This window comes from Ctenopharyngodon idella, chromosome 14 (assembly GCF_019924925.1).
Source record: "Ctenopharyngodon idella isolate HZGC_01 chromosome 14, HZGC01, whole genome shotgun sequence".
NCBI lineage: Eukaryota > Metazoa > Chordata > Actinopteri > Cypriniformes > Xenocyprididae > Ctenopharyngodon > Ctenopharyngodon idella.
Window position 1 is genome coordinate 8,459,525 of NC_067233.1, and position 25,828 is coordinate 8,485,352.

At 37.3% G+C, this 25,828-nt stretch overlaps 4 protein-coding genes across 7 annotated transcripts in view; 3 read left to right on the plus strand and 1 right to left on the minus strand.

Annotated features, from left to right (window-relative positions):
- cyfip2 (cytoplasmic FMR1 interacting protein 2) overlaps positions 1 to 4,125 on the plus strand; it is a 28,443-nt gene extending 24,318 nt beyond the window's left edge. Inside the window, exons 25-29 of the mRNA XM_051860098.1 lie at positions 527 to 599; positions 715 to 809; positions 1,568 to 1,806; positions 1,918 to 2,065; positions 2,396 to 4,125. Coding sequence (XP_051716058.1) covers positions 527 to 599; positions 715 to 809; positions 1,568 to 1,806; positions 1,918 to 2,065; positions 2,396 to 2,563 — 723 coding nt within the window. The 3' untranslated portion in view covers positions 2,564 to 4,125. The remainder of the gene's footprint in view (positions 1 to 526; positions 600 to 714; positions 810 to 1,567; positions 1,807 to 1,917; positions 2,066 to 2,395) is intronic.
- A 2,830-nt stretch (positions 4,126 to 6,955) lies between these two features.
- On the plus strand, positions 6,956 to 10,446 carry foxa (forkhead box A sequence). Of its 2 annotated transcripts, none has more exons than XM_051860005.1 (2): positions 6,956 to 7,156; positions 9,137 to 10,446. In XM_051860005.1, the coding sequence occupies exons 1-2, from the start codon at positions 7,097 to 7,099 to the stop codon at positions 10,205 to 10,207; spliced, it is 1,131 nt and encodes a 376-aa protein (XP_051715965.1). In that variant the 5' UTR covers positions 6,956 to 7,096; the 3' UTR covers positions 10,208 to 10,446. The 2 variants fall into 2 exon arrangements, 1 of the variants encoding a protein (XP_051715965.1); XR_007924832.1 differs by lacking the exon at positions 6,956 to 7,156 and adding an exon at positions 7,605 to 7,926 and having other exon boundaries at positions 9,137 to 9,272.
- Positions 10,447 to 12,864: 2,418 nt separating this feature from the next.
- On the minus strand, positions 12,865 to 20,368 carry LOC127494263 (protein starmaker). Of its 3 annotated transcripts, none has more exons than XM_051860012.1 (11): positions 20,180 to 20,368; positions 19,998 to 20,057; positions 19,513 to 19,669; positions 19,087 to 19,170; positions 18,856 to 19,012; positions 18,272 to 18,775; positions 18,002 to 18,146; positions 15,730 to 16,353; positions 15,423 to 15,620; positions 15,308 to 15,342; positions 12,865 to 13,508 (listed from the first exon to the last, which is right to left on the minus strand). In XM_051860012.1, the coding sequence occupies exons 2-11, from the start codon at positions 20,042 to 20,044 to the stop codon at positions 13,408 to 13,410; spliced, it is 2,052 nt and encodes a 683-aa protein (XP_051715972.1). In that variant the 5' UTR covers positions 20,045 to 20,057; positions 20,180 to 20,368; the 3' UTR covers positions 12,865 to 13,407. The 3 variants fall into 3 exon arrangements, with proteins under 3 accessions (XP_051715972.1, XP_051715970.1, XP_051715971.1); XM_051860010.1 differs by having other exon boundaries at positions 18,856 to 19,015; XM_051860011.1 differs by lacking the exon at positions 20,180 to 20,368 and having other exon boundaries at positions 18,856 to 19,015; positions 19,998 to 20,155.
- Positions 20,369 to 22,202: 1,834 nt separating this feature from the next.
- zdhhc24 (zinc finger DHHC-type containing 24) lies at positions 22,203 to 25,733 on the plus strand. The gene is made up of 4 exons (XM_051860308.1): positions 22,203 to 22,369; positions 22,621 to 23,021; positions 23,124 to 23,401; positions 24,357 to 25,733. Exons 2-4 carry the CDS (start codon positions 22,717 to 22,719, stop codon positions 24,647 to 24,649), a joined length of 876 nt encoding a protein of 291 aa, XP_051716268.1. The 5' UTR covers positions 22,203 to 22,369; positions 22,621 to 22,716; the 3' UTR covers positions 24,650 to 25,733.
- Positions 25,734 to 25,828: the final 95 nt, after the last annotated feature.

The following is a 25,828-nucleotide window of genomic DNA, read 5'->3' on the forward strand; positions in this document are numbered from 1 at the left end:
TTTGGTTCTTGTTTTAAACTTTGCACGGTAAAGCGGATCCGCTACTTTTCTATCCTTTAGAGCAAATTTCCTGTAAGTGACTTAACTCAGTGCTGCCCTCTGATGTCTTGTAGAGTATAAAAAAGCAATTGTACTGCGCTCGTCCATCCACGCTCATCCGCGGTTGCGTTTACTTTGAAAGCTGTACCGACACAATTGTGTGCGAGACGTAGCGGAACGCGGAAAATGAAGTATACTTGGGCCTTTAGGTGGGATCCTTTATCAATACTATATTTGGTATAATCAGTGAACATTATTCAGACTGAGCTTCTCATTCAACATGAATTCTACATAAATATCATATTTAGGGTCAAAATGTTACATTTTCACATTTTCATACATATTATGACTAACCCATTTTCACACTGATATGTGTGTGTGATGTTTGTGTTATGTAAAGCTTGATTCAGATTTAATTTAACAGTGTCATAAAGAATCATTTCTCATTTGCTCCTCATCATGTTTCTGTGCTGTTTTTTTAACTCAGTCACAGGAAGAAGTTTGTGACCTACTTCATGCTGCACCATTCCAGAACATCCTCCCAAGGGTCTACATCAAAGGTGAGAAATGATATTCAAAACCTCACGTTCATCTTCAGTGCTTTCTAATTAAGACATTTGATGTAGATATATATTTATATCTGCTGAAATCTTGCTTTAATGTTGAACTTTACAGAGGGAGAGCGACTGGAGGTGAGGATGAAGAGGCTGGAGGCAAAGTACGCTCCTCTTCACCTGGTGCCCCTCATTGAGAGACTTGGGACCCCACAGGTGAGGCAACATGCTCTTCTCTAGTATTCTGATTATTAATGCCAGATGTTCCCAAACTGTGATGCACTCAGTGTCTCCAAGTGGGACACTACATGAATGTAAAATACTAAAAATGAATACTTTTTTTTTTTTTTTTTTTTAAATAATCATTTTATTTCCTATGTTTTATTGCTAATTTTGATTCGTTTACTTTTTAAAAAATAAACACTACTGTTCACAATTTTTTGAAAGAAGTCTTTATGCGCACCAAGGCTGATCATAAATGCAGTAAATACAGCAGTATAGTGAAATATTATTCCAATTTAAACCGGTTCTGTTTTAATATATATATGAATGTAATTTATTCCTGTGATGGCAAAGCTGAATTTTCAGCATCATTACTCCAGTCTTCAGTGTCACATGATCCTTCAGAAATCATTCTAATATGCTGATTTGATGCCCAAGAAACATTTCTTCCTATTATCAATGTTGAAAAGGCTGTTCTTTGTGGAAATAGAAAGTTTAAAAGAACAGCATGTCTTTTTAAGCGGAAAAAATTAATGTCTTTACTGTCACTTTTGATCTATTTAATGCATTTTTGCTGAATAAAAGTATTTATTTCTTTCAATAATAAAGTCTTACTGACCCTAAACTTTTGACTGTTAGTGTAGGTTTGTGCATCTGTTTATTAGACTGTTTATGGCTTCAGTGCAGTATGTGAATTGCTTGATTTGGTTTCCATTTAAACATTTTCTTTTCTTTTTAATAACTTTTCTCAGCAAATTGCAATAGCGCGAGAAGGAGACCTGCTGACGAAGGAGCGTCTGTGCTGTGGGCTGTCCATGTTTGAAGTCATCCTGACACGCATTCGCAGCTTCCTGCAGGACAGCGTGTGGCGAGGCCCTCCCCCCACCAATGGCGTCATGCATGTGGACGAGTGCATGGAGTTCCACCGCCTCTGGAGTGCCATGCAGTTTGTGTACTGCATCCCTGTGGGCACACACGAGTTCACTGCAGAGTATGCCAACATCATACATTCAGTTTGTCATTTACAAAAAAAAATAGCAACAAGCACTTGATTTAGGTTTACATCATAAAACTGAAATGTTTGGGGTATTTTTGTGTTTAGGCAGTGTTTCGGTGATGGTCTGAACTGGGCTGGCTGTGCCATCATTGTGCTATTAGGACAGCAACGTCGCTTTGACCTCTTCGATTTCTGCTACCACTTGCTGAAGGTCCAGAGACAGGATGGCAAAGACGAGATCATTAAGAACGTGGTGGGTGTCTAATGTCGTAGACATGAACTATTAAAATGACACAACTCATTTCAGGAAACTATGAACACAGCCAGAGATGCTATATACACTACCATTCAAAAGGGGTCAGTAAGATTAAAAAAATAGTACTTTTATTCAGTAAGGATGAATTAAATCGATCAAAACTAACAGTAAAGACATTTATGATGTTACTAAAGATTTGTATTTCAAATAAATGCTGTTCTTTTGAAGTTTCTATTCATCAAAGAATCCTACAGACCCCAAACTTTTGAATGGTAGTGTAAATGCGCCAACTTCTGTATTTAATGTTATTTGTCATGTAACTTTCAGCCACTGAAGAAGATGGCAGACCGCATCAGAAAGTATCAGATTCTCAACAACGAGATCTTTGCCATCCTCAACAAGTACATGAAGGCTGTGGAGACAGACAGTTCTACTGTGGAGCATGTTCGCTGTTTCCAGCCTCCTATACATCAGTCTCTGGCCACCACATGTTAAACAAACTTTGACTTCCAGCTGTCCTATTCTTCCTCTGGTGTGACATTGGTCTCAAACGTAGTGTACAGGGGCTTTGAGCTTTGAAGATTGCCTCAGTTTTATTTAAATAAGAGACAGACCTCCAGTCTCGCCACATGGTTAAAAAACACAGTAGATTTCTCAGTCTGTCCCAGATGTTATCTAACCCTTATGAATATCAACACCCGTCGTCCGTTTAACATTTGGAGGAGATTTGAAGTAAACCGGTTTGAGAGATTTAGGACTGCTAAAAATATTTCCAGGTCACCAGAGGAAGTTTTAACAAATGTTGTTTAAGTTCTAGTAAAAAAAAAAAAAAAAAAGTAAATCTAAATGACTTTTTGATTATAAATAACTATTAAGAGAAAACCATGATTGATGTCAGTTTAGTTTAGTTTTTTTTTTTAATCATGCCCATACAGATATGATTTCATTTATAATAGTATTTGCATGTACCTCACAAATCCCATATATCCTCCTAATACTGTTTGTATTGTAACATACAGACCAAAAAGCAAGAGTACATTGACATCTATGGACATGAATGTCCAATAATTTCTCCCCTTTCAAATATTTTTATGGCCAGAATTGTTTACAGAATTCTGTTCTCTTTATTGTATTACAGCACTGGTTTACAGGTCTTTGCATTTGTAACATCCATCATTGTAAATGCTGTCGAGATTTGCGTGTGGTACTTGTTCTAATTTTATCGGTACTTCACTGACATCAGTATTTGCCTCAACTATTGAAAAGTAACCTCACTTATCTTTTCTGTCGGTTTAATCTCAGTCTTCAGACTGTTAATTTGGGCTATTTTGTACACGATAACCATGTGTAAACTAGTGAAGCAGTTCACCGTTCTAAAGTACTAATAACTGGATTTGTGCTGTGATGACATCTCTTCAATTACCTCTTAGTTGTTACGGACTGCAGTAGTACTACTGCATTACCTTGACCAATAACGGACAAAAAGGGAAAATGTTGGACATCCATTGTTTCAATATCAAGGTTACTAAAACTTCCAGAAATATTTCAGTATTTACCTTCACATGCCCTTTGCTTCAGCAGTGTTAGACAGATTGGCAAGCGTTCTGTTCAATTTTGTAATTTATGTGGCTATTGTAAATGTAACCTCATGAATGCTCATCATATTCTGTTACTTCCTTTTTTCAGTTTCAGAGTTTCAGATTGATTTTAATCTGTTTTTAAATAACTGTTGAATTAAATGGGTATTTTCCAGTAATCTATTTATGCATAAAAGTTGATTTTTCTTGCTCTTGGAAGGGTTAAAATGTGAATGATGATGGGAAAATGTTTTGACATTTAAGGAAGTGCTGTTTTAAAAACTCAAAGCATGACAGGTGTAATTTATTGTCATCATGGATCTATTTGTGACATGAGATTTTTGTTCATATTGTTGTACAAGTGATCATGTTTTGAAATACAAAAAAAAGGAGAAAATAATACAATGTACAACAAATGGTTCTGAACAGGAATTATAATAATGTTGTATTTCCATGAAATAAAAAAAGATCTAACTGAAACGGACTGATTTATTTGAATTGTCTTTATGTATTTATTATTATTTGCCTTAAAGGAATAGTTAACCCAAAAAATGAAAATACTGTCATCATTTACTCCCCCTCAAGTTGTTCCAAACCTGTACACATTTCTTTGTTCTGTTGTACACAAAGGAAGATATTTGGAAGAATGTTTGTAACCAAGCAGATCTTGCCCCCTATTGACTACCATAGTAGGAAAAAAATACTATCTAGCCCCCCCAAGCAGATCTCGCCCCCCATTGACTACCATAGTAGGGAAAAAAATACTATCTCGCCCCCCATTGACTACCATAGTAGGAAAAAAATACTATCTCACCCCCAAGCAGATCTCGCCTCCCATTGACTACCATAGTAGGAAAAAAATACTATCTCACCCCCCCAAGCAGATCTTGCCCCCCATTGACTACCATAGTACGAAAAACATACTATCTCGCCCCCCACTGACTACCATAGTAGGAAAAAAATATTATCTCGCCCCCCCCACTGACTACCATAGTACGAAAAACATACTATCTCGCCCCCCACTGACTACCATAGTAGGAAAAAAATATTATCTCGCCCCCCCCCACTGACTACCATAGTAGGAAAAAAAAGCTATCTCGCCCCCCATTGACTACCATAGTAGGAAAAAAATACTATCTTGCCCCCCCATTGACTACCATAGTAGGAAAAAAATACTATCTCGCCCCCCATTGACTACCATAGTAGGAAAAAAATACTATCTCACCCCCCATTGATTACCATAGTAGGAAAAAAATACTATCTCGCCCCCCCATTGACGACCATAGTAGGAAAAAAATACTGTCTTGCCCCCCAAGCAGATCTCGCCCCCCACTGACTACCATAGTAGGAAAAAAATTAGCAGATCTCACTCCCCATTGACTACCATAGTAGGAAAAAAATACTATCTTGCCCCCCAAGCAGATCTCGCCCCCCCATTGACTACCATAGTAGGAAAAAATACTATGGTAGTCAATGGGGGCGAGATCTACTTGGTTCTTCCAAATATCTTCCTTTGTGTACAGCAGAACAAAGAAATTTATACAAGTTTGGAACAACTTGAGGGGGAGTAAATGATGACAGAATTTTCATTTTTGGGTGAACTATCCCTTTAAGCTTCAGTAAATTAGCATATAGTGTCATTTATTCAGTTGCAGCAGTGTTTAATCTAGGCTTACCACAATGAAACATCTTCCATCTTTAATGAAATATTTTCTTTTTATCTAAATCTTCAGATCCTTTTAGCGAATCTTTTAGATGCTTTCTGAGGTGGAATCACAGCACTTTGATATTTTTGGTACCAATATGCATCAAAGTAGAGAACAGTGAAATGCTTACCTCATGTAGCATTTAAACTTTATTTAAGAAAGCTTTACTTATTTGAGTCTTCAGATATTACCATGTTAATGTCTAATTGGTGATTTAATCAGTAAGTTCCTGTGATTCTTCACACCTTGGGTAGGTCTGAATAGGATGTAATTAATTGCCTTGTTTTTAAGAACATTTCATCTAATGCAGGAGGCACTTAGCACTAGATAAACATTTCCTCCACATGAGGATGATGATGGCACAGCTGGAAATGTGAAGAATCCACAAAGTTTTTCTCTTTTATTTTTTCTTTCAAAACTGACTCTTCATTTGTGGAAGTTTCAAGGATGTTATGAATATTTTTGCTCACTTTTGACAATATGAATAGCCTGCACAACTCATAAAGTCTGTTTTGTAAGAGCAGGAGTGTTTCTTGAGGCCTCTGATTGGCTGAGCTGAACGGGCAGGCAGAGGAGGGTGGTGCTTTTAAATGGCACACAGAGTAAATGTTTGCTTTCCATCAATAAAAATGACACCCAACACCCCCAATCCGCCAAACAGCTGTCTCTCACAATGGAGAGGACGGGAGAGGGGTGAGCTGTGACCACTGAATGAGACACAATGCCAACCTTACAGACTGAAAAATAGATGCACATGAATATTATATATAGGTCTATATACGTCTTTATAGTAGTGATGATCAGAGTCAGGAAATAATTAAGAGTCAATATTTGCCTCCTGAACTTCAGGAAGAGTTTTCACCTTTTAAGGGTCAATTATTTTCTAACTATCATCATTTTTTTTCACATTACACAAATGAATTTTATATATTAAACATAAAACAACTAAAACTGCTTATTTAGGAGATAATATATAATTACACCTAGAGTAGAACATTAAAATTATTAGTATAATAATAGTAATATATTAATAGTAAAATAAAATAATATACTTTCTTTTTTTTCTTTCTTTCTTTCTTTCTTTCTTTCTTTCTTTCTTTCTTTCTTTCTTCTTGCAAAACCAAAAAGATTTTTTGTCAATTTTAGTGTTATTTTTGCCCCAAGCTCCTTTGCTTACTAGTCCTTTACTAGATTATTAGTCTTTATCAAGCTGAAAGAAAGAAAGAAAGAAAGAAAGAAAGAAAGAAAGAAAGAAAGAAAGAAATTTCAAGCCCTTTGAACATTGTAACTTTACATTATCCAGAGATAATCTGACCATTGTTGTATCTCGAACGTTTACTTTAAGTCGTTTAAACACAATGTTTTGGGCTAGGCCTAAAACTGTCAGGCCATTTTGAGACAATAAAATTTCAGATTATCTTTTTATTGAAGGCGTGTAATTGCTGAATAAAATAATGTCAATAGAGCAGTGTAGTAGGCTAGTGTGTGTACGGTGCAGAGGGCAGGAGGTGGGCAGGACGCTGGTCAGAGGGCGGGAGATCAGCACTCATATATGTGACTCAGTCTGTGAGGAGCAACACACTTCCAAACTTTCCTGACTGGACTCCTACAGCAGTTTACACACATAGTGTGGGATTTCCAAATGCTCTGTGATCCAAATTGAGATTTAAATATAATTTATTTAAAATTCACTCTGGAATTTTGCATTATTTGGCAATTAATTATTTAGCTGAATAACAGAAGACATGATTGACGAAGTAAAACGTGAGAGAGGCGATCAATGGATGTCATATTACTCCAGCGAGGTATGTTCCCCATGGGAGAAAACATTTCATTCGATTTACCTGTAATTTCTCATTCATAATACCTAATTGATATTTCGTATTTATTGTTAGTTGTTTTGCGAGTAAATATTTATTCTCCAAAATAGCTAAATAGAGCTAGTAATATATATATATATATATATATATAAATATATATAACTTGCTAACGTTTATTTTTTCATATTAATGACGTGTTTATATGTCATAATTGACGCATAAACACGTTGGCCTTTAGTTTAAAACTAATCTTAAATTCATCAAACATAGGCCTATAGCTTGTTTTCTTTTAGAATTCTTCTAATTCATTCAAACATATTTTTTCAGTCAAAACAAGAGAACAAATCCTTTTAAAATAATAGTGTAGCTAGAACAGGTGACTTGAATCCGTTTGAAGGTTTTATCTGCATGACGCAGTCACGTTAACATTCCCGTGGTTATACGTGTGTTTTCATCTTGTCTGCGTCAGTGTGTGTGTGTGTGTGTGTGTGTGTGTGGTCTCGCAGCAGTTAATTGATTGACTCTGTGATTGTGTTGGATGTCTCGCGCTTTGACACTAGTGTATGACTTACAATCGTCCCAGCACGGGCTCATAACCAGAGGGGCGTTTCGGAATCCGAAACACGAAAGCGGGGTTCCGACTTGAAAGGGCCGAATTATTACGAACGGTGTCCATTTGGGGAAAAAAGAACAACTGAGAACAGCAGTCGCGCCCCCAAACACCCCTCTGTCATGAGATAGAAAAAAGGCGGACGGTGAGTGACTTAAAAAGAGACAAAACAAGGGTGAGAAGAAAAGCCGGACTAGCCGGATAATGGGGTTATCGGCCGGGTGGGTGGTCAGAATACATTTACATGGCGTTACCAAAGGCGCCTAGGTTTGGTTATGAAATAAAGGTTAGGCAGGGATCTATGGACGCCGACGTCAGCAATATAAGTCCAAATGATGCACACTCAATGTCCAATATTAATGAGTTAATATTAATATTTATGACCCAAATAATGCATTACCAAAATGGTAAAAGAGCAAGCAAATTTGTGACCCTGGACCACAAAACCAGTCATAAGGGTAAATTTTTTGAAATTGAGATTTATACATCATCTGAAAGCTGAATAAATAAGCTTTCCATTGATGTATGGTTTGTTAGGATTTGGCTGAGATACAACTATTTGAAAATCTGGAATCTGAGGGTGCAAAAAAATCTAAATATTGAGAAAATCGCCTTTAAAGGTGTCCAAATGAAGTCCTTAGCAATGCATATTACTTACAAAAATCGTATATTTACGATAGGAAATGTACAAAATATCTTCATGGAACATGATCTTTACTTAATATCCTAATGAGTTTTGGCATTAAAGAAAAATCGATAATTTTGACCCATACAATGTATTGTTGGCTATTGCTACAAATATACCCGTGTGACTTATGACTTATGGTTTTGTGGTCCAGGGTCTCATTTTTATATTCACTCAGTCCTGTAAGGGAGAATATTAAACTGTCTATTAGCCTCTTTTTTTTTTTTCTTTTTTTTTTTTGATTTGATATTTCTCTTTATGTAAAGTAGTTTTTTTTTTAACCATATAAACCATATATCCATTTATGTAGCCTATCATGCTTTATTTGAAAATGAACTACAGTAAATTTGATGGCTGTTAATTATAAAATCAAAATAATGCACACAATCAACACTATAAACAGAAAACTATAAAGTATTTTAAATTATATAGCTCATTCTATTTTAGATTTAATCAGTTTTAATAGTTTGGTTAAAGAAAAAGCCATAATTTTAGTGACACATTCAACAACAATGCCTTTGATTTATATTTATTTATATAAAATATTAGATAACAGATTTTTTTTACAGGACATTTTTGCCACAAGGCCTTGGTTTATTTCTGACTCTGGCCCTCACATTACAATAATAATGTTCTTTTCAATTATAATGATCATTTCTCATCTTTGCAGGTGTATTATGGAGCAGACAGTCTGCCTCTGGGCCCTAGAGGATATTCCCCCCCAGAGCATCACTACCTGAGTTACGGCCCATCGTGTGATTCAGCAGCTGCGGGAAACACCGGGAGGCTTGAAAGCCCAGTGGGGATACTGCCTCCACCAAATCCCAAAGGATACGCTGAAAGCAACTCCAATGAACCTGAGTTTCCAGCACTGAAATCAGTTTACAGACGGACCTTAAGCCATGCCAAACCGCCGTATTCCTACATTTCTCTTATCTGCATGGCAATCCAGCAATCACCAGCGAAGAGACTGACTCTGAACGAGATCTACGACTGGATCCGCCAACTCTTCCCGTATTACAGACAGAATCAACAGCGATGGCAAAACTCCATCCGCCATTCCCTGTCGTTCAACGACTGCTTCGTGCGCGTACCGAGATCGCCAGACTCGCCAGGGAAAGGCTCGTACTGGGCCCTGCACCCTGACTCCGGTAACATGTTCGAAAACGGCTGCTACATGCGTCGCCAGAAGCGTTTCAAGTGCCAAAAGGCGACGTCGCCATCAGCAACGAAAAATTCGGATGGGGAAGCTGTGAAAGTTGAAGGGAAGAAAAAAAAGGTGGAGGTCAAGACAGTCATCTCTTCTTGCAAATCACCTGTACCTCCTTCGAGTGACGCCACAACACAGCATTCAGATATATTATCAGTGTCCTATCCAACCACCAAAGCACCTTTTTCTTCCCATCTTCCTCAGCATCTTACTCACTCACACACTTTGTTTCCTACTCAGACTCCAGATATCTCAACACACTCCCTGAGTGTCCCGTTCCCAACAATGTCCACCCCTAACCTGCAGTCTGTGCCATCAGCCTCTGTGGAAACCAGCTTGCACTGTGAATCAACATCCCAAAACCCCATTTCTGTCCCACGACTTATGGACTTACAGTACTGCGAGACCCCTGTGAGCTACCCGGTTTACTGCCAGACAAATTCCCATCCCAACTTCACCTCATATGCTGGAGACTCCGTTTACTATCCTGGATTTAGCATGTGTTCTGCTCCTCTTCTGAGTTCCTCCTGATCATCCTTCTGTAGCATATAAGGGCTATTAAAAATGAATCCGTTTCTGTTTAGATACTTATAATTGCTGTATATATTAGTTAATGGACGCCCCATAGCTGGAGAAGTATCTGTTATCTGATGCTAAAGGATTTCTGTGATTCTCTGTGAATGATTCAGATAAATTCAATTGAATTGAAGGTGTTTGAAGATACATATCAACATGAATTCCTTGCTGTAAATCCCAAGTAAAATTTTAAACATTCCAAAAGGTGTTAATTCTATTATTTGCATGTCTGGTGTAAGGTGCAAGATATCACATTTTCAAGCTTTCACATTATTCTGCTGCATTTTTGAAATTCCTCAAGAGAGTGTTTGGGGAAGAATCAACTCAACGGAGGTATTGTCCTGCTCACATTGTAAAAGATAAACATCATTTCCTGCCCTAACATTCCTCACACTAACCAAGACAGCCACACTGAAAACTAGTAGCCACCTTTAGAAACCAATAAAAAATGAATAAAATGGACAAGACACATAAACAGAAGATTCTGAACAATAAATAATCATGAAAATAATGAATAAATGATAAGTTATGAAAATGAATTAGATAATATAGGAATATTATGCATATAAATTTTCTAGTAAATGAGTCTGAATGCATATTTCTAACACTAACATGTCTCTAAACAGGCAGAATATATATATATATATAATTATTAGATAATTATTAGGATTATTTTGCATATTTACTAGTAAATGCGTTTGAAATAAAAGTATAATTATGGTGCCAACATGTCTCTGCACAAACTAATCAAACTACTGATTTACTGATGATATATGATAGGGTAGTAGTGTCCAGACATGGCTTGCGATTTTGACTGTCTGATGGGCTGAATACTGGCAGCAGAAAGGTTGCGACCCCCTCCATCCCCTCCTAGTCTAACCTTTGATTCCTGGGTAAGCAGGATTGTGTTTGAGTGTATGAGAACAAAAGGAAGACACTGGTCTTAATGGTGGACCTCCCTAAAGCAGTGTCTTCTCAACAATGGGACACAGGGACACCCACAGCGATCTGAGCAGAAGCCACAGACCCCTCAGTGTGCGTCCGAGATTCAGAGAGAGGGCGAGACGTGAGGAGTTCATGAGATTTCAGGGCTGTGAACGGTTCCTTTGATGGTAATTGTCTTCTTTCGAAGGCTGCCCGTCTTCAGAATCTGCTGTATGCTGATATGATGGATGACTGTGCTGTTGCTTTATAAATATCTGAAAAGTCTGGCTGTGTGTGTATTCAGTTCTAAGCAATACAGGGGTGTGAATTGTGATTTGTAGAGTGTGAAGATGCTGTCTGTAGGTCATCAGTAGGCCAGCTGTGGATGCAGACTGTGAGGGGGGTGGGACGGGAGGAAGGGGTCTGCTGCCAGGTGACTGTTTGTCAAACTCGAAAAAAGCTAAAATTGCTTAAATGTATGTAAGTTGAATTTATGGTATCAAAAACATGATCATCATGACTGTACTACTGGTCATTGAAATTATATGAATGTAACTACTACTAGTTTCGAAAGAAATAATACTTTTATTCAGCAAGTATGCATTAAATTGATCAAAAGAGTCAGCAAAGGCATTTATAATGTTACAAAAATATATTTCAAATAAATGCTGTTCTTTTGAGCTTTATATTCATCAAAGGACCCTGAAAAAATGTATCACAGTTTCCACAAAAATATTAAGCAGCACTTGAACTTTTTTCAACATTGATAATAACAAGAAATGTTTCTTGAGAAGCAAATCAGCATATTAGAATGATTTCTGAAGGATCATGTGACACTGAAAATTCAGTTTTGCCATCCCAGAAACAAATTACAGTAAAGTTTTTTTTAATTGTAATAATATTTCACAATGTTACTGTTTTACTGTATTTTTGATCAAATAAATGCAACCTTTGTGAGCATATGAGACTTCTTTAAAAACATAAAAAAAAATCGTACAGACCCCAAACTTTTGAACGGTAGCTACTGTGTTAATAAATAAATCTTAAAATAATAATTTAATACAATTCTTTATAATATATAAATAAAAAGGAATAAATGTAATTAAATTGCTTCAAAAGTGTATATTTATTTGTTGGTCACCATTCCGTTTAAGCTTTACATCATTCATGATCAGCTTTTTGCTTTAAAGTTTTAAAGTTTTAAAGTACACAATTCATAGGACATAAAAAAGCTGCATGCGCAGTAATGATAAAAGAATTACAAAATGCTGTTTAAAAAACGGTACAGCATGTCACACCGCATCAACTACCCAAACGCAGAAGATAATATTTTATTTTATTAACATTTCGTCAATGGCTGCTTAAAACATCTGATGGGGGTTTTGTTCCACTTGTCAAAAAGCTGGCATGTGATTGGCTGAAAAGTGGAAGCTACCCTGTTGGCATGGCAGCGGTCGAACAGACGAGGCCACGTTGTTTACACAGTGGCCAGCTTTTTATTGCCTGTCTGTGCCTGCGCGTCTCCGTTAGTGTCCCTCCGTCTCCTTTCACAGGGGCTCGGGTAAATATGCCTGTTCAAATAGCCATCAGTCAGAGGCAGTGACAGGCCTGTACTCTTTCCCTTAGCACCCCCTCTTCGTCCGAACCCCCACTCATCCCCCCTCGCTTCAGGCCACGCTCCCTATCTGAATGAGAAAGCGCTCAAACTCTGGCTACATTTAAATTAATGCCGAAGAATTCAGGGCAAACACTTTGATTCCCAATAGGACATAAATAAAACAGATTAAAGAAACACTTTTCTGTTTTATAAAAGTGACACTATGTGCTCAGAATAAAATCTATAATTTGGCTTATTTCATTTAATGTCATCCACTATTCATCTCCTCTATTATTCTCTCTTCATCTCTGGATCCACCTGTGTTTGCAGAGTGACAGTGGTGTGGTGCTTTCAGGACAGTCAGATAAGCTACCAGCAAATAACAAAAAGAAAAAAAAAAAGATGAGGGACACCCAGCATCTATTTATCCCTTTCTTCCTCTTTCATCCCTTTGTAATCTGATTCCTCTATTCATTGCTCGGCCTTGTGGCTCTCTGTCTGAGGCTGCTGTTTAGGGTGTGCACCTTGTTCATTTTCTGAAAGCATCGAGTTATTGCAGCTTCTGTCCAATGTATTCATCCATTGTTGTTTTCCTCTTTCCATTATTTCCCACCTTTATGTTCTAGTTTCTGGTTTAATCATAGAAGTGGTCAAACTCATCATCAGACTCCACTGACTCATCTGTGGCTGCAGGATGGTTCTTCTGTGGTTGATTTTCCTCCTTTGAGTGTTGATCTGGATTTAATAAAGATAAGATTACAAAAAGATGAAATGCAAATAACAAAATTCCACTAGTCAAATTTCACTGTTACAATGATAGATAGATAGATAGATAGATAGATAGAAGTTCAAACTGATATAGCTTTAAAATGCGTGCAGATAATAAAACTTTCATGATCAGGGCTTGACATTAACGTTTTTGCTCATCAGCTACTGTGGCTAGTGGTTTTCCAAAGTTGCTAGCCACTCAGCATTTTCACTGGCCACAATTTTGCTGTTGGTAAATTACATTATATATGATTAAAGTTGAATTTGGCATGCTAAAATTACTTGATTTTGAGTCATTTTACTTGATCAGCTAGATTTAAAACCCTTTCAAACTTTCAAATGCAGATTGACCACCTAAATCAAGATACAAATACAATAGTAAATTAAATAGCCTAAACTCTTTTTTCAGATACAGTAGGTTTATTTAACATTTATTTAACATTTTTTGTTGTTTAACATTAATGACATAGAGATATTTAATTGGGCTGCTGAATGCATGTACGTAATATACTGACACATCCAGTTTTTACCCACCTGCTTACGTACACTTAAGCCATAACCGACTGTATCCATGTGGGGTACTCCACACGATGGGCAATTTGACATCTGTGTGCGCGTGTATTTGACTATTCAGGCGCAAGCAGATCTGATCGCGCGCGCGACAGAGAGAGAGCGCTTCTGTTGTGTGTCATTCAGCGCGATTCCGCCTATCCCGCCTTCATTAACTGCAAGTTAATCGATAATGAATAGTGATCGGATTGTAATTTTGTGCTACGACGAGCTTAGCTACCTTTCATTTGACTGTAGGCTGAAATTATATTCAACCCGCCAAAGTGGCTAGTGGGAGTGTCCGTCTTACCCACCACAGCTGAAATCTACCTGCATTTGGCGGGTTGGCGGGTGTTAATGTCAAGCCCTGTTCATGATGTAGAAGAACTGCAATGTCCCGGAGTGTGATCACGATATAGATGATAATCAAAACCAAGCAGATGTCTTTTTAGTATTTGGCAGAGTATCCGATGCAGGCAGGAGCTGTGAATGAAGCGCTTTCCTGGAAAGAGGACAGGGAGCAGCAGCTCATTTGCATTTAAAGGCGAAAACATCATGTTTTCGCTAGCACTCAAAAATGCACTGCAAAAAATGCTTTTTTTACTTAGAGTTTTTGTCTTGTTTCTAGTCTAAATATCTAAGAATTCTTAAATCAAGAAGCATTTTCTAGAAAAGTAAAAATTATTGTCTTGTTTTCAGAAAAAATAAGTCAAAATTAAGGTTTTTCCCTTAAAACAATCAAAATAATCTGCCAACAGGGTAAGCAAAATAATCTTATTTCAAACCGAAAACAAGATTATTTTGCTTACCCCATACCCCATGCTTACCCACTCACTTAATTTTGACTTATTTTTTCTGAAAACAAGACAATAATTTTTACTTGTCTAGAAAATGCTTCTTGATTTAGGAATTTTTAGATATTTGGACTGGAAACAAGACAAAATCTAAGTAAGAAAAGCATTTTTTGCAGTGTGGGTATTTACAACATGGTATAATAAATGATCTGTGCGGTATTTTGAGCTGAAACTTCACAGACAGATTCTGGGGACACCAGAGACTTATATTACATCTAAAAAGGGGCATAATAGGTCCCCTTTAACAATTCCTGTGTTTTTAGTTTCTAAGTAGGGTAAACTCGAGTCAATCTCAAATGACAAACCCTGAAATCACCTTATAGTTTGCAGGTTTGCTGTACTGCAGCTATATTTTATACATACCATTTGATTGGTCTGTCTCCTCCATGTCATCTTCCCTGTGGGAATAAATGAAGGTTAGAGAGAGTCCTGATGAGCAAAACCTATACAATACAGTACAGAATACAACAAAACTCACTTCTGTGTTTGGGAGTTGACAGGGTTGAGAAGGCCTTCAATATCATCATCTTCATCATCAGGGCATTTTGTGTGATCCTCAAAAGGGTCTCTTGACCAGGGGTACGCTTTCTCAACCACAACCTCATCTTCATCATCTTCTGTTTCTTGATTGCAAACCTCTTCATCTTCAGTCTCATCTGCATACAACTCTTCAAGACTATGCAGAAAGTCAGTATTAATCCAATAAGGAGAAGATTCATTTTAAAAATAACAAGAAGTGATAAATATTCTTGAACAGTATTATTTGCACAAATTGAAATATACACCTTTTGTGAATGTCTCTGTCTGAAGTATTAACTTTTTTGTCATCCTCTACATTTTCTTGAGTTTTTCTGGTCTCCTTTTCATCTTGAAAACTGTTCTCTCTCTCCTCTTCCTCCGTTGTCTCTCCTCCATCTTCACTATCTGGAATGTCCTCTGGAACATCTCCTTCCCCTTCTGGCTCTTCTCTATCACTGGGTTCAATCCCATCTAACTTTCCCATCACTTTCTCACTCCCTTCTTCATCATCCCCCAGTGCTTCATCAACCAATCCTGCTTCCTCCTCTCCACCTGTGCCTTCCTCGTCCTCTTCTTCATCTTCAACTTCTCTGTCACATATTTTCTCTTCTGCAACATGAATGTCATCATTTCCTTCAAAATCCTCTTCCTCTCTAATGTTGAGTCCTTCAGATCCATCTTTCTTTTCTGAGCTTACACTACTTGGAAGTATTTCTTGGCTCCTGCTTTCTTCCTGTTCGTCTTCCTCTTCATATTGCATCACTGCACCAACATTCTTCTTAGTGATGATAGATTCTTTGCTGCTATACTTCTTAGATGTTTTTTTAAGTATTTTGCTGATTTTTGTGTCCGAGTGGCTATCCAAAGCATCTTGGGACATAGTGGAAGAGCTACGACAGATAATTGTGGAAAGATGTTACAATGAGATATAAATGTTTTGATAGTTTTCAAAATCTTATAGAAGATCTAGGGCTGTCACTTACGATTATTTTGGTAATCGAGTAATCCATCAATTATTTTGACGATTAATCGAGTAATCTGATCTTTTAATGATAATAAAAACAGACCTAAGTGAACAATACCCTTTAAGTAAGCAATAAGGGTAACCGTTTTATAACAGCAATAAGGTACTTGAGGCTAGTGCTGTTTCATGAATAAGTCATGGCTGAAGGGCGTTGTTAGGCACGACGCGAAGCGGAGTTGTTATGTACCTTATTGCTTTTTATAAAACGGTTGCCACACAATACAAATATTAAAGCCAAAAATATGTATCAATGCAACTTTCATGAAGTAAACTTTAACTAAAAGCCTTCCTTCCGCCGGAAAAAATAGTCCCTGACCATGAACAGCAACAGAAGTTACATTATTACGCCATTAGATGGCGGCAAAGACTGTCTTTATGAGTGCGTCAGTCAGTAGCGAAGACTTTTACATTGAAAAGACTGAATTGTTGTGAACACGGAACAAGACGCAACTGACAAATGCTTTGACCAGCGCTGGCAGTCATGGGAAAACCCCTTAACTGTTAAAAGGACAAAATAATACATCAGACATTTAAACAGATTTTTTATTATGAATATAGGACTGACCTGAAGGAAAATGCTAAATCTTAATGCAGGTAATAAATCGCTCAATTGATCTCTTTCTCACAATACTCTTCTAGTTCTATATAATACAGTAAGCTTCAATTTAGTTTACGTTGCTAATGGTGTTGCGTAGTGATACACAGAACCGTTGGGTGAAGCAATCATAGCCGTGTTTTATCGTGAATAAAACACAGCTATTGACCAATCAGAATCAAGGACAGGAACTGTTTTATAAAATGATTTAAAATACATATATAAGAGGCAATAATAATTGGTTCAAATAATGTATCAAAAACTGACTTAAATGCATGTTTGAGCTGTTTTAACTGAAAGCAACTTGTACTGACATATCTTAAAATATGTCAGTGCCATTGTTTTGTCTCGAGATGCACACTAGTAATGTTTTTAAAAGCTACTTAAAGGGATAGTTCACCCAAAACATGAAAATTCTGTCATCATTTACTCACCCTCAAGTTGTTCCAAACCTGTATTAATTTCTTTCTTCTGCACAAAAGAAGATATTTTGAAGAACTTGGCTAACCAAACAGTTGATACTATGGAAAAATACTATGGATGTCAATGGGGCCCAAAAACTGTTTAGTTACCGACATTCTTCAAAATATCTTCTTTTGTGTTCAGCAGAAGAAAGAAATTGCAGCCTTTGTGATTTCACAATAGCACTATCCTATATTCAGAATTTTAAATGGTTTTAATATATTGTGCAGGCTTAGAAAATGGTCTAACAATGCAGTTCATGGATTCTTGTCTGTGGAATGCACCACTTCCGGTATTTTGCCGGTTAATCAACACAGGTAAATTGCAATCGAGGATTTTTTTAAATCGTGCACTCAAATTTTATCAAGGAATCGTGGCAGCCCTAAGAAGATCCATCTTTTAGATGCAGTCTGCATGGATTGATAAAAATGTGAAAATTATTGTTAATTTGGCTTACCCTTGAGAATTGCTATCATTTTCTGTGGAGTGTGATTTGGTCCCAACTCTTTTTTTCTTTCCCCTCTTTTGCATCCCAGAAACCGTGACTTCAGAGGGCACAGCGCCGCCTTCACTACTTTCTTCATGGTCAGTTGATAGACGCACTTTAAGCATACAAAATATACACAGACTTATAAAGACAGTTTGTTTACATTAAACTAATATCATGTCATATTTTTCCAAATGAGAAACAAATCAATGGAAAGTTACCAAATTTCACAAAACTAACCTGGCCTACAGTCTAGCTCAGACCGATCACTTTCTTTCCCATTCTTCCTATGTTGTAGTCTCTGGCAACTCTCCTCATTTGGGTTCAGTGTTTCTTTTGCCACCTTTTCCTTGCCTGTCTCACTGCGTTGGATTCGTTCCTCACTGGGTTCTGGTACATCCATCATACCCCACATCATGGGGCTCAGCACAGGAAGTCGTGGCCAAGAAGCACCAGTAGGAGTGAAGTGAGCTGTAGGCATAAACCCTTGCCTTATACCGGCCCATAGATGGTCCATTGATGGTGACTTCTGCTGGACTAGAGAATGTGACTGATGGAGTGAATTGCCAGGTAAAGAATAGTAGGGATGATTCAAGGCTTGAATGTTCTGAATGTTTTTGTAATCCTTTGGAATATTGTTTTGGGGGGATCTGGAAATAAAAGGCTGTGAGCCAGTTAACCAAGTGGGTGGAAAGTAAGGATGATGGCCATTTGGGTTGCATCTTTCAGCATTTTGCTTGATGTCTTAAGAAAAAGGGCAGTGTTAACAGTTTCCTCAAAAACGCTGATGATATGATATAACAGAAACTTGCTAAGCACATTACCATTTGCTGTCTGAGTGTTTTTCATGGTGTGAGAAGTTTGAGATAGATTTGGAGAATTGGAGGACAGAGGGTGACCTCTAAAGTCAGACCTGTGAGCAGTCTTCATACCTTCGTCCTCCTCCATCTGCTGAATATAGTTCTTTAAGTGCTGATGTACCTGCTGGATACAAACATCACAATCAATACAAGTTTACACCTTTTAAACACATCACTTTCCCTTTAAAAAAGCACCTTGGACTTTTCAGCAGCTCTTATGTCTTTCAGTCTTTTCTGCCATTGTGGGAAGCTCTCTTCCAGATACTGTTCATACTGAACCTTTTGAAGAGCAAATGTGTAGGTTAATTCAACAACAAAAAATAATCATGAACATGCAATGCCAAAATGTAATGAACCATTTTGTTTTTAAGAAGAAAAAAAATGTAGAGCAGGACTTGATTTTGTCTTTTGTGAATTGATTGGATTGTGGTCATTTGCTAATTGACATTTCATGTGATTGGCAGGTTGCTGGAGCGGAGGGATTGTAGGCCCACTCTCACACCAGTGCACACTTCATCAGAGAAGAGATGACATTGCAAGGACATTTTCCGTCAATACAGGTGTATTCTTCAACACTGTAAATTATGGAAGGGGGCAGGGAAGTCCTGCGTGGTTGCTTACCCGTATATTGTTCATGGCTTCGGTGCGGGCCAACATGTCATTGAGTGTGTCTTGTGCCCTCTGAAAGTCCTGCAGTAGCTTTTGGTTATGGATCTGAGCCCTGCGCTCCTGCTCACTGATTTCCAACCAGCGGCCCTGCAGCCAGGCAGCCCTGTTGCTATATCACAACAAAAAACATGATGAACTCATTCATAGACGATAAACAAAACGAATGCAAGCATCTAAATCAAGATGAAAAATGAAGTCAAATTCTTCTTGATAACCTGAAAAATCTAGTTTATCCAGTAGAATCTTACTGATTTTTATATAGAATTCTTGATTCCATTGGTTCCAAAATGATAGGCTTTAGGATTTTTTTTTTTTTTTTGTAAACATTTCATTACATAGCAGCACAATGCCATAGACAACACATTCCATTTATTCGAAAATTCTGAATTCAATAAATATTTATGTTAGGATGTTCGGTGAATGGATAGGTTTCTTACAGGCGATGATTTCGCTGTTGTGATTGAAAATCACTCTGAAGCTGCATCCTTCTTCGCTGACTACAGAGATTGGATATTAGAGATACAGATAAACATTCAGAAAAAGTTAGTAATGTTAAACAGACTACAGAATGATTTAAAAGCAGTTCATTGTCTTGTTGTTTCGAACCTCTATGGCTTACTTTCTTCAGAGGAAAACAAAAGGAGATGTGATAAGCATTCATTCATTTTCATTGCATCTTTTTACCATAAAACGAGTCTACATAACATCCTACAGGTAATGTTAATTGTTTCATAATTTTAAAGTAAATGACTGATGACAGAATTGTCAGTTTTGGGTTAACTATAACTGTAGTATTTCGATTTTTTACTACACTTGTTGACAGACAATAGCGCCCTCTCCTGGATTTAACGATACGGCAGACCACTAACACAAGGAAATAAGAATTCAATCACTTATTAGAATTTAACTCACAATATCATGGCAAACGTGCACCACACAACACTTAACACAAACTAAACTATTCTATATAGAGAACTTGAGTAAATATAACTCCGAGACAGGTAGAAACAGATCTGGGGCAGGGACGAAACGAACAAAATAAAGTCACACGATCACACGAGGGGTCACTCACTTGTGTTGTATATTCTCGTACACTTTCCTTTGATAATTGTCATGCCGCTCCTCCTCACCCTTTGTAAATGATGTCATGTTAAACTCGCTCTGAATGGCAATCTGCTCAACAACCAGCAGTGCGGATTATCAGATTAGGGATTATTCTTTGCGAAAGGGGGTCGGAAAGGAAAGGGGTGGTCAAAGGAAAACCGTGTCTGTCTATAGCCTATATTAAACGTGATTTAAACGTGATTTTTATTGTGTTAAAAATGTAACAGTGAATGTAAAATTAATAACTTGAAAATTTAAACTTTAATTTATTTTATTTGCCAGGATTAGGCCTTATTTCAATTAGGGTAAAGTTGCTTTTATAAACATACCCTAGAAAAAAACATTACTGATGTGTATCTTTAGACAAAACAATGGCACTGACAAATTTTAAGACATGTCAGTGCAAGTTGCTTTCAGTTAAAACAGCTCATTTTAGTCTAGGACTAGCTTAAAGGGTTAGTTCACCCAAAAATTAAAATAATGTCATTTAGTACTCATCCTCATGCCGTTCCACACCCGTAAGACCTTCGTTAATCTTCGGGACACAAATTGAGATATTTTTGTTGAAATCCGATGGCTCCATAAGGCCTGCATAGGCAGCAATGACATTTTCTCTCTCAAGATCCATAAATATACTAAAAACATATTTAAATCAGTTCATGTGAGTACAGTGGTTCAATATTAATTATAAAGCGACGAGAATATTTTTGGTGCGCCAAAAAAAAAAAAAAAAACAACTTATATAGTGATGGCCGATTTCAAAACACTGCTTCACGAAGCTTCGGAGCATAATGAATCAGCATATCGAATCAGTGGTTCGGAGCGCCAAAGTCACGTGATTTCAGCAGTTTGGCGGTTTGACACGCGATCCGAACCACTGATTCGACATGCTGATTCATAACGCTCCGAAGCTTCCTGACGCAGTGTTTTGAAATCGGCCATCACTATATAAGTCGTTATTTTGTTTTTTTTTGGCGCACCAAAAATATTCTCGTCGCTTTATAATATTATTGAACCACTGTACTCACATGAACTGATTTAAATATGTTTTTAGTACATTAATGGATCTTGAGAGAGGAAATGTCATTGCTGGCTATGCAGGCCTCACTGAGCCATCGGATTTCAACAAAAATATCTTAATTTGTGTTCCTAAGATTAACGGCTGTGGAACGGCGTGAAGGTGAGTAATAAATGACAGAATTGTAATTTTTGGGTGAACTAACCCTTTAAACCTTGTCTGTGAAACCAGGGGATTGTAATTAAAAGTTTTTTTTTTTGTTTTTTTGTTTTTTTTTTTGCAGAAAGATTTTCTGTGATGGGTAGGTTTAACCGGGTAGGTTTATAACTATCTGTATATATATATATATATATATATATATATATATAAAAACAATAGAAGTCTAGGCAATGTCCCCATTCTTAAGCTAATTGTGTGTGTGTGTGTGTGTGTGTGTGTGTGTGTGTGTGTGTGTGTGTGTGTGTGTGTGTGTGTGTGTGAGTGAGAGAGAGAGAGTTGTACAACCCCCTTATTTCTAAGTGGAACTGTTGTAGAGTGCCGTTTACGTCAGAGGGACCGTTTCAGCTGCAACACAGACCTGTCATGTGCCGAATGTTGTTAGCCTTCAGTAGCAGTTCATTGTGCGAGAGACAGCAACCAGCAGAGAGAGTATTTCTTGTCGAAACGATATTCTGAATGGAATGACAGGTCGGTATCAATTTATATAAGTATATAAAGTCGTATGAGTGTTTTATAGTTTCTAGTTTTCTAGTTTCGATATCTGTTGACAATGTTACTGGAACATTCAAAGTAATGTGTTAGAGTTAGCAGTGTCCTATTCATAACTACTTCCAAAAGCTTCCTATTTGTTGCAGCTTCTATAATGTCCTTTAGCCAAAATACTTTTTAAGGATTTTAATGTCTCTCTCAATTGGCCATTTTTCTGTTTTTGTGATCAGATTCGAGCAAACGAGAATCGAGTGGCTTTACAGGTAAAAAAGCAAACAGGTTGAGCAGGTAGTGTCTCACGCAGCGGATGATTTAAAGCTGAAAACATGGCTAGGTTCATGAGTAGAGTATGGTGTAAGGTGGAGTCAACCGGTCGCCATCTGCCAATCTTTCTGAACGCTTTTCTGGTGTTCTCCATCACTGCTGAGGTCAGCTATCTGGTGCTGGTGGAAGCTCCTTTTGAGCCAGCAGAGAAGAAGACCGAGTGGTCCACCATATGGAAAACTATGCATCTCTTCGCTCAGTACTTCATGCTGGGAAATATAACCTGGAATGCTTCATTGTTCGTGAAAACTAACCCAAGTATCCGTGGAGTGTTTCTTGGAGGAGATGCATTGGGTCAAGGGTGGAGGTAATTGGTTTGTTTTTTGTTTTATTTAATACTTTTGTGGTATTCACCAATTCAGTCAAAAGTCCGTAAACAATTAAGTGATATTTTCCTCTTCTATGACAGGTACTGCTACAGCTGCGAGACACACACTCCTCCACGATGCTCGCACTGCCACGATTGCAACGTGTGTGTGCTGCGCCGTGATCACCACTGTGTGTTTTTTGGCCAGTGTGTCGGCTTCCGTAATTACCGGTATTTCCTGACCTGTTTGTTCTTCATGTGGGCAGGGCTGCTCTATGCAGTAGTCATGAATGCCGAGGTCTTCATTGTCATCCTAAAAGAGGGTGTCACTTTTCACAGTGTCATGCTTTTGCTCATGCCCTGGATAATGCTCGTCTCTGGTGAGTATGAGGTTTCTAATGAGTGTCTGCTATTACTATGAGAAATCCATAATGCCACAAGAAATCAATTTTTCCTCTGTCTTTTGAAACGAGAGTTGAGTGTGCTGTGGAAATGTTTATCCATCCAATGTTTATCCAATATTATACATGTTAATCTTGTCGGATGATATTTGCAGTCCTCATTTGTAAGTTGCTTTGGATAAAAGAATCTGCTAAATGAATATATAACATAGATGAGGACATCTTAAAAATGTAAAAATTAGGCCCACTTAATAGTCTTGGAAAGCATTAGTTACACCACCATTCAGAAGTTTGGGATCTGTAGGATTTTTATTTTTTAATGTTTGAAAGAAATTAATACTTTTATTCAGCAATGATGCGACAGGTTGATCAAGGCTGTAAAGACATTTATAAAGTTATAAAATAATTTATGTTCTTTTTATTCATCAAAGAATCCTGATAATGTAATGTATCATTGTTTCCACAAAAATATTAAGCAGCACAACTGAATTCAACATTGAAAATGATAATATGAAATGTTTCTTGAGCACCAAATCCATACATTAGAATGATTTATGAAGGATCATGTGACACTGAAGACTGCAGTAATGATGCTGAAAATTCAACTTTGCCATCACAGGAATAAATTACATTTTAAAATGTATTAAATGGAGAACAGTTATTTTAAATGTTTCACAATATTACTGATTTTACTGAATTTTTGATGAAATAAATGCAGCTTTGGTGAGCATAAATACTTAAACTCAAAATTAAAGACAGTATAAAAGAATTTAAAGCCTATTAAAAAAACTTTTGAATGTTAGTATATGTACAGCAAAAAAAAGGGGGGGAAGTCATAATGTATTTGTGCATAAAATGATGCATTAATGTATTATATGACACCTTTTAAATTGTCACAAAAATACCATAAACATCCGTTTTTCTCCACTCACAGGACAGGTGACGGCACGGGCGTTTGCTTTTGCATTCATTGCTGACACTTGTGTAGTGGGCTTCCTACTGGTTGCTGCCTTCCTCTTCTTTCACGTGGTTCTGATGCTGAGGGGACAGACCACACGTGAGTGGTACTCCACACGGAAGCCTTACAGCCTGGGAGTGCTGGGCAACATCAGGGAATGCCTGGGCAAGTACTGGTACATCTGCTGGCTCTGTCCATTGATACCTTCCCCGCTGCCGGGAGACGGCATAAACTTCAAGTTGACTGGTCCACTAGAGCCCAAGAAGTAGGGTGTGCACTGATAGGTATTTTCTCATTGCAATTTCAATACAGCTGATCCAGAATGGCATGTTGTTGAACCTGCAGCAGCGGTTGCATGCTGTGCTCACACCAAACAATTAGCAGCTCTCTTTTTATCTGAAAAACCAGCAAGAAATGCAGATTTTTTAATTCATTTTACAATTGTTTTTCTTCATTGCGGCAGTCTTATTGGTTTTAATTGGTGTTAATTTGGTGGATGTCAAGCATGTAATTTTAAATATTTTATAATGCGTTTTGTTTTTGGTTCTATTGTGCAATCGTTGCTTTTGTAAAGCAAACTTTTTTTGAAAAGGGAATTATTTGAATATCTGATTGGTTTGCTCTTTTTTTTTTTTTTTTACTGTCATTGATGTGCCAAACAATCTGTCCAAACAAATGTGAATTAGTGTTGTCAAAAGTACCGGCTGCGATACCGGGAGTACTGAAATTTTAAAAATATGATGCTTTGAGCACTGTTGAGTGGATTCGTAAACACCTCTGATTGGCTTTTGTGTTCACGTACTCATCAGATATGTCTGTGATTGGCTACAATGATCAATGCTTCAAAAACATGTTGTAAATAGACATCAGTGACGCTCAATAGACTCTCTTCACTGAGTGCTTGTGCAGATACACATGGGAGCATTTGAAAGCAGGCGTCTATCAGCGGCTCCTGCTTTCAAAACGCTTTCAAATTCAAACACTCCCGTGCGTTGATCATTGTAGCCAATCGCAGACATATCTGATGAGCGTGTAAACACAAAGGCCAATCAGAGGTGTTTACGAATCTGCTCAACAGCGCTCAAAGCATCATGTTTTTAAAACTTCAGTACCGACTTGATATCGCGGTCGGTACTTTTCACAACACTAATGTGAATGTGCTGTATGCCAAGCTGTCTTTTTTTTTTTTTTTTGTCCTGAATTATACAACAAATGTAATTTTGTTTGTATGGCACTGAATATTGTTTACCTTTAGTTTAATGTTTATATTTGTTTTTTGTTTTTTTTAATCAATACCAAGGCCTGAGTTATCTTTCCATAAAATAAATACCTTTTGGGTTTTTTATTTATTAATTTATTTTATTAATTAATTTTAGATATATCTTAAGTGTCCAAAGCAATCCTGCTTCAACCCTGTTACCAACATTATTGTTAGAAAACAAATATAT

Coding starts and splice junctions, on each gene's coding strand:
- LOC127494263 (XM_051860010.1), bottom strand. CDS start 20,044: ATGCAGCTTCAGAGTGATTTTCAATCACAACAGCGAAATCATCGCCT. Junction 19,171..19,512: donor AAGCCATGAACAATATACGG/GTAAGCAACCAC, acceptor GCTCTTCAAAAG/GTTCAGTATGAACAGTATCT. Junction 15,621..15,729: donor GACAGAGACATTCACAAAAG/GTGTATATTTCA, acceptor CTTTCTGCATAG/TCTTGAAGAGTTGTATGCAG.
- foxa (XM_051860005.1), top strand. CDS start 7,097: ATGATTGACGAAGTAAAACGTGAGAGAGGCGATCAATGGATGTCATAT. Junction 7,157..9,136: donor TGTCATATTACTCCAGCGAG/GTATGTTCCCCA, acceptor TCATCTTTGCAG/GTGTATTATGGAGCAGACAG.
- zdhhc24 (XM_051860308.1), top strand. CDS start 22,717: ATGGCTAGGTTCATGAGTAGAGTATGGTGTAAGGTGGAGTCAACCGGT. Junction 23,022..23,123: donor GCATTGGGTCAAGGGTGGAG/GTAATTGGTTTG, acceptor CTTCTATGACAG/GTACTGCTACAGCTGCGAGA. Junction 23,402..24,356: donor CTGGATAATGCTCGTCTCTG/GTGAGTATGAGG, acceptor CTCCACTCACAG/GACAGGTGACGGCACGGGCG.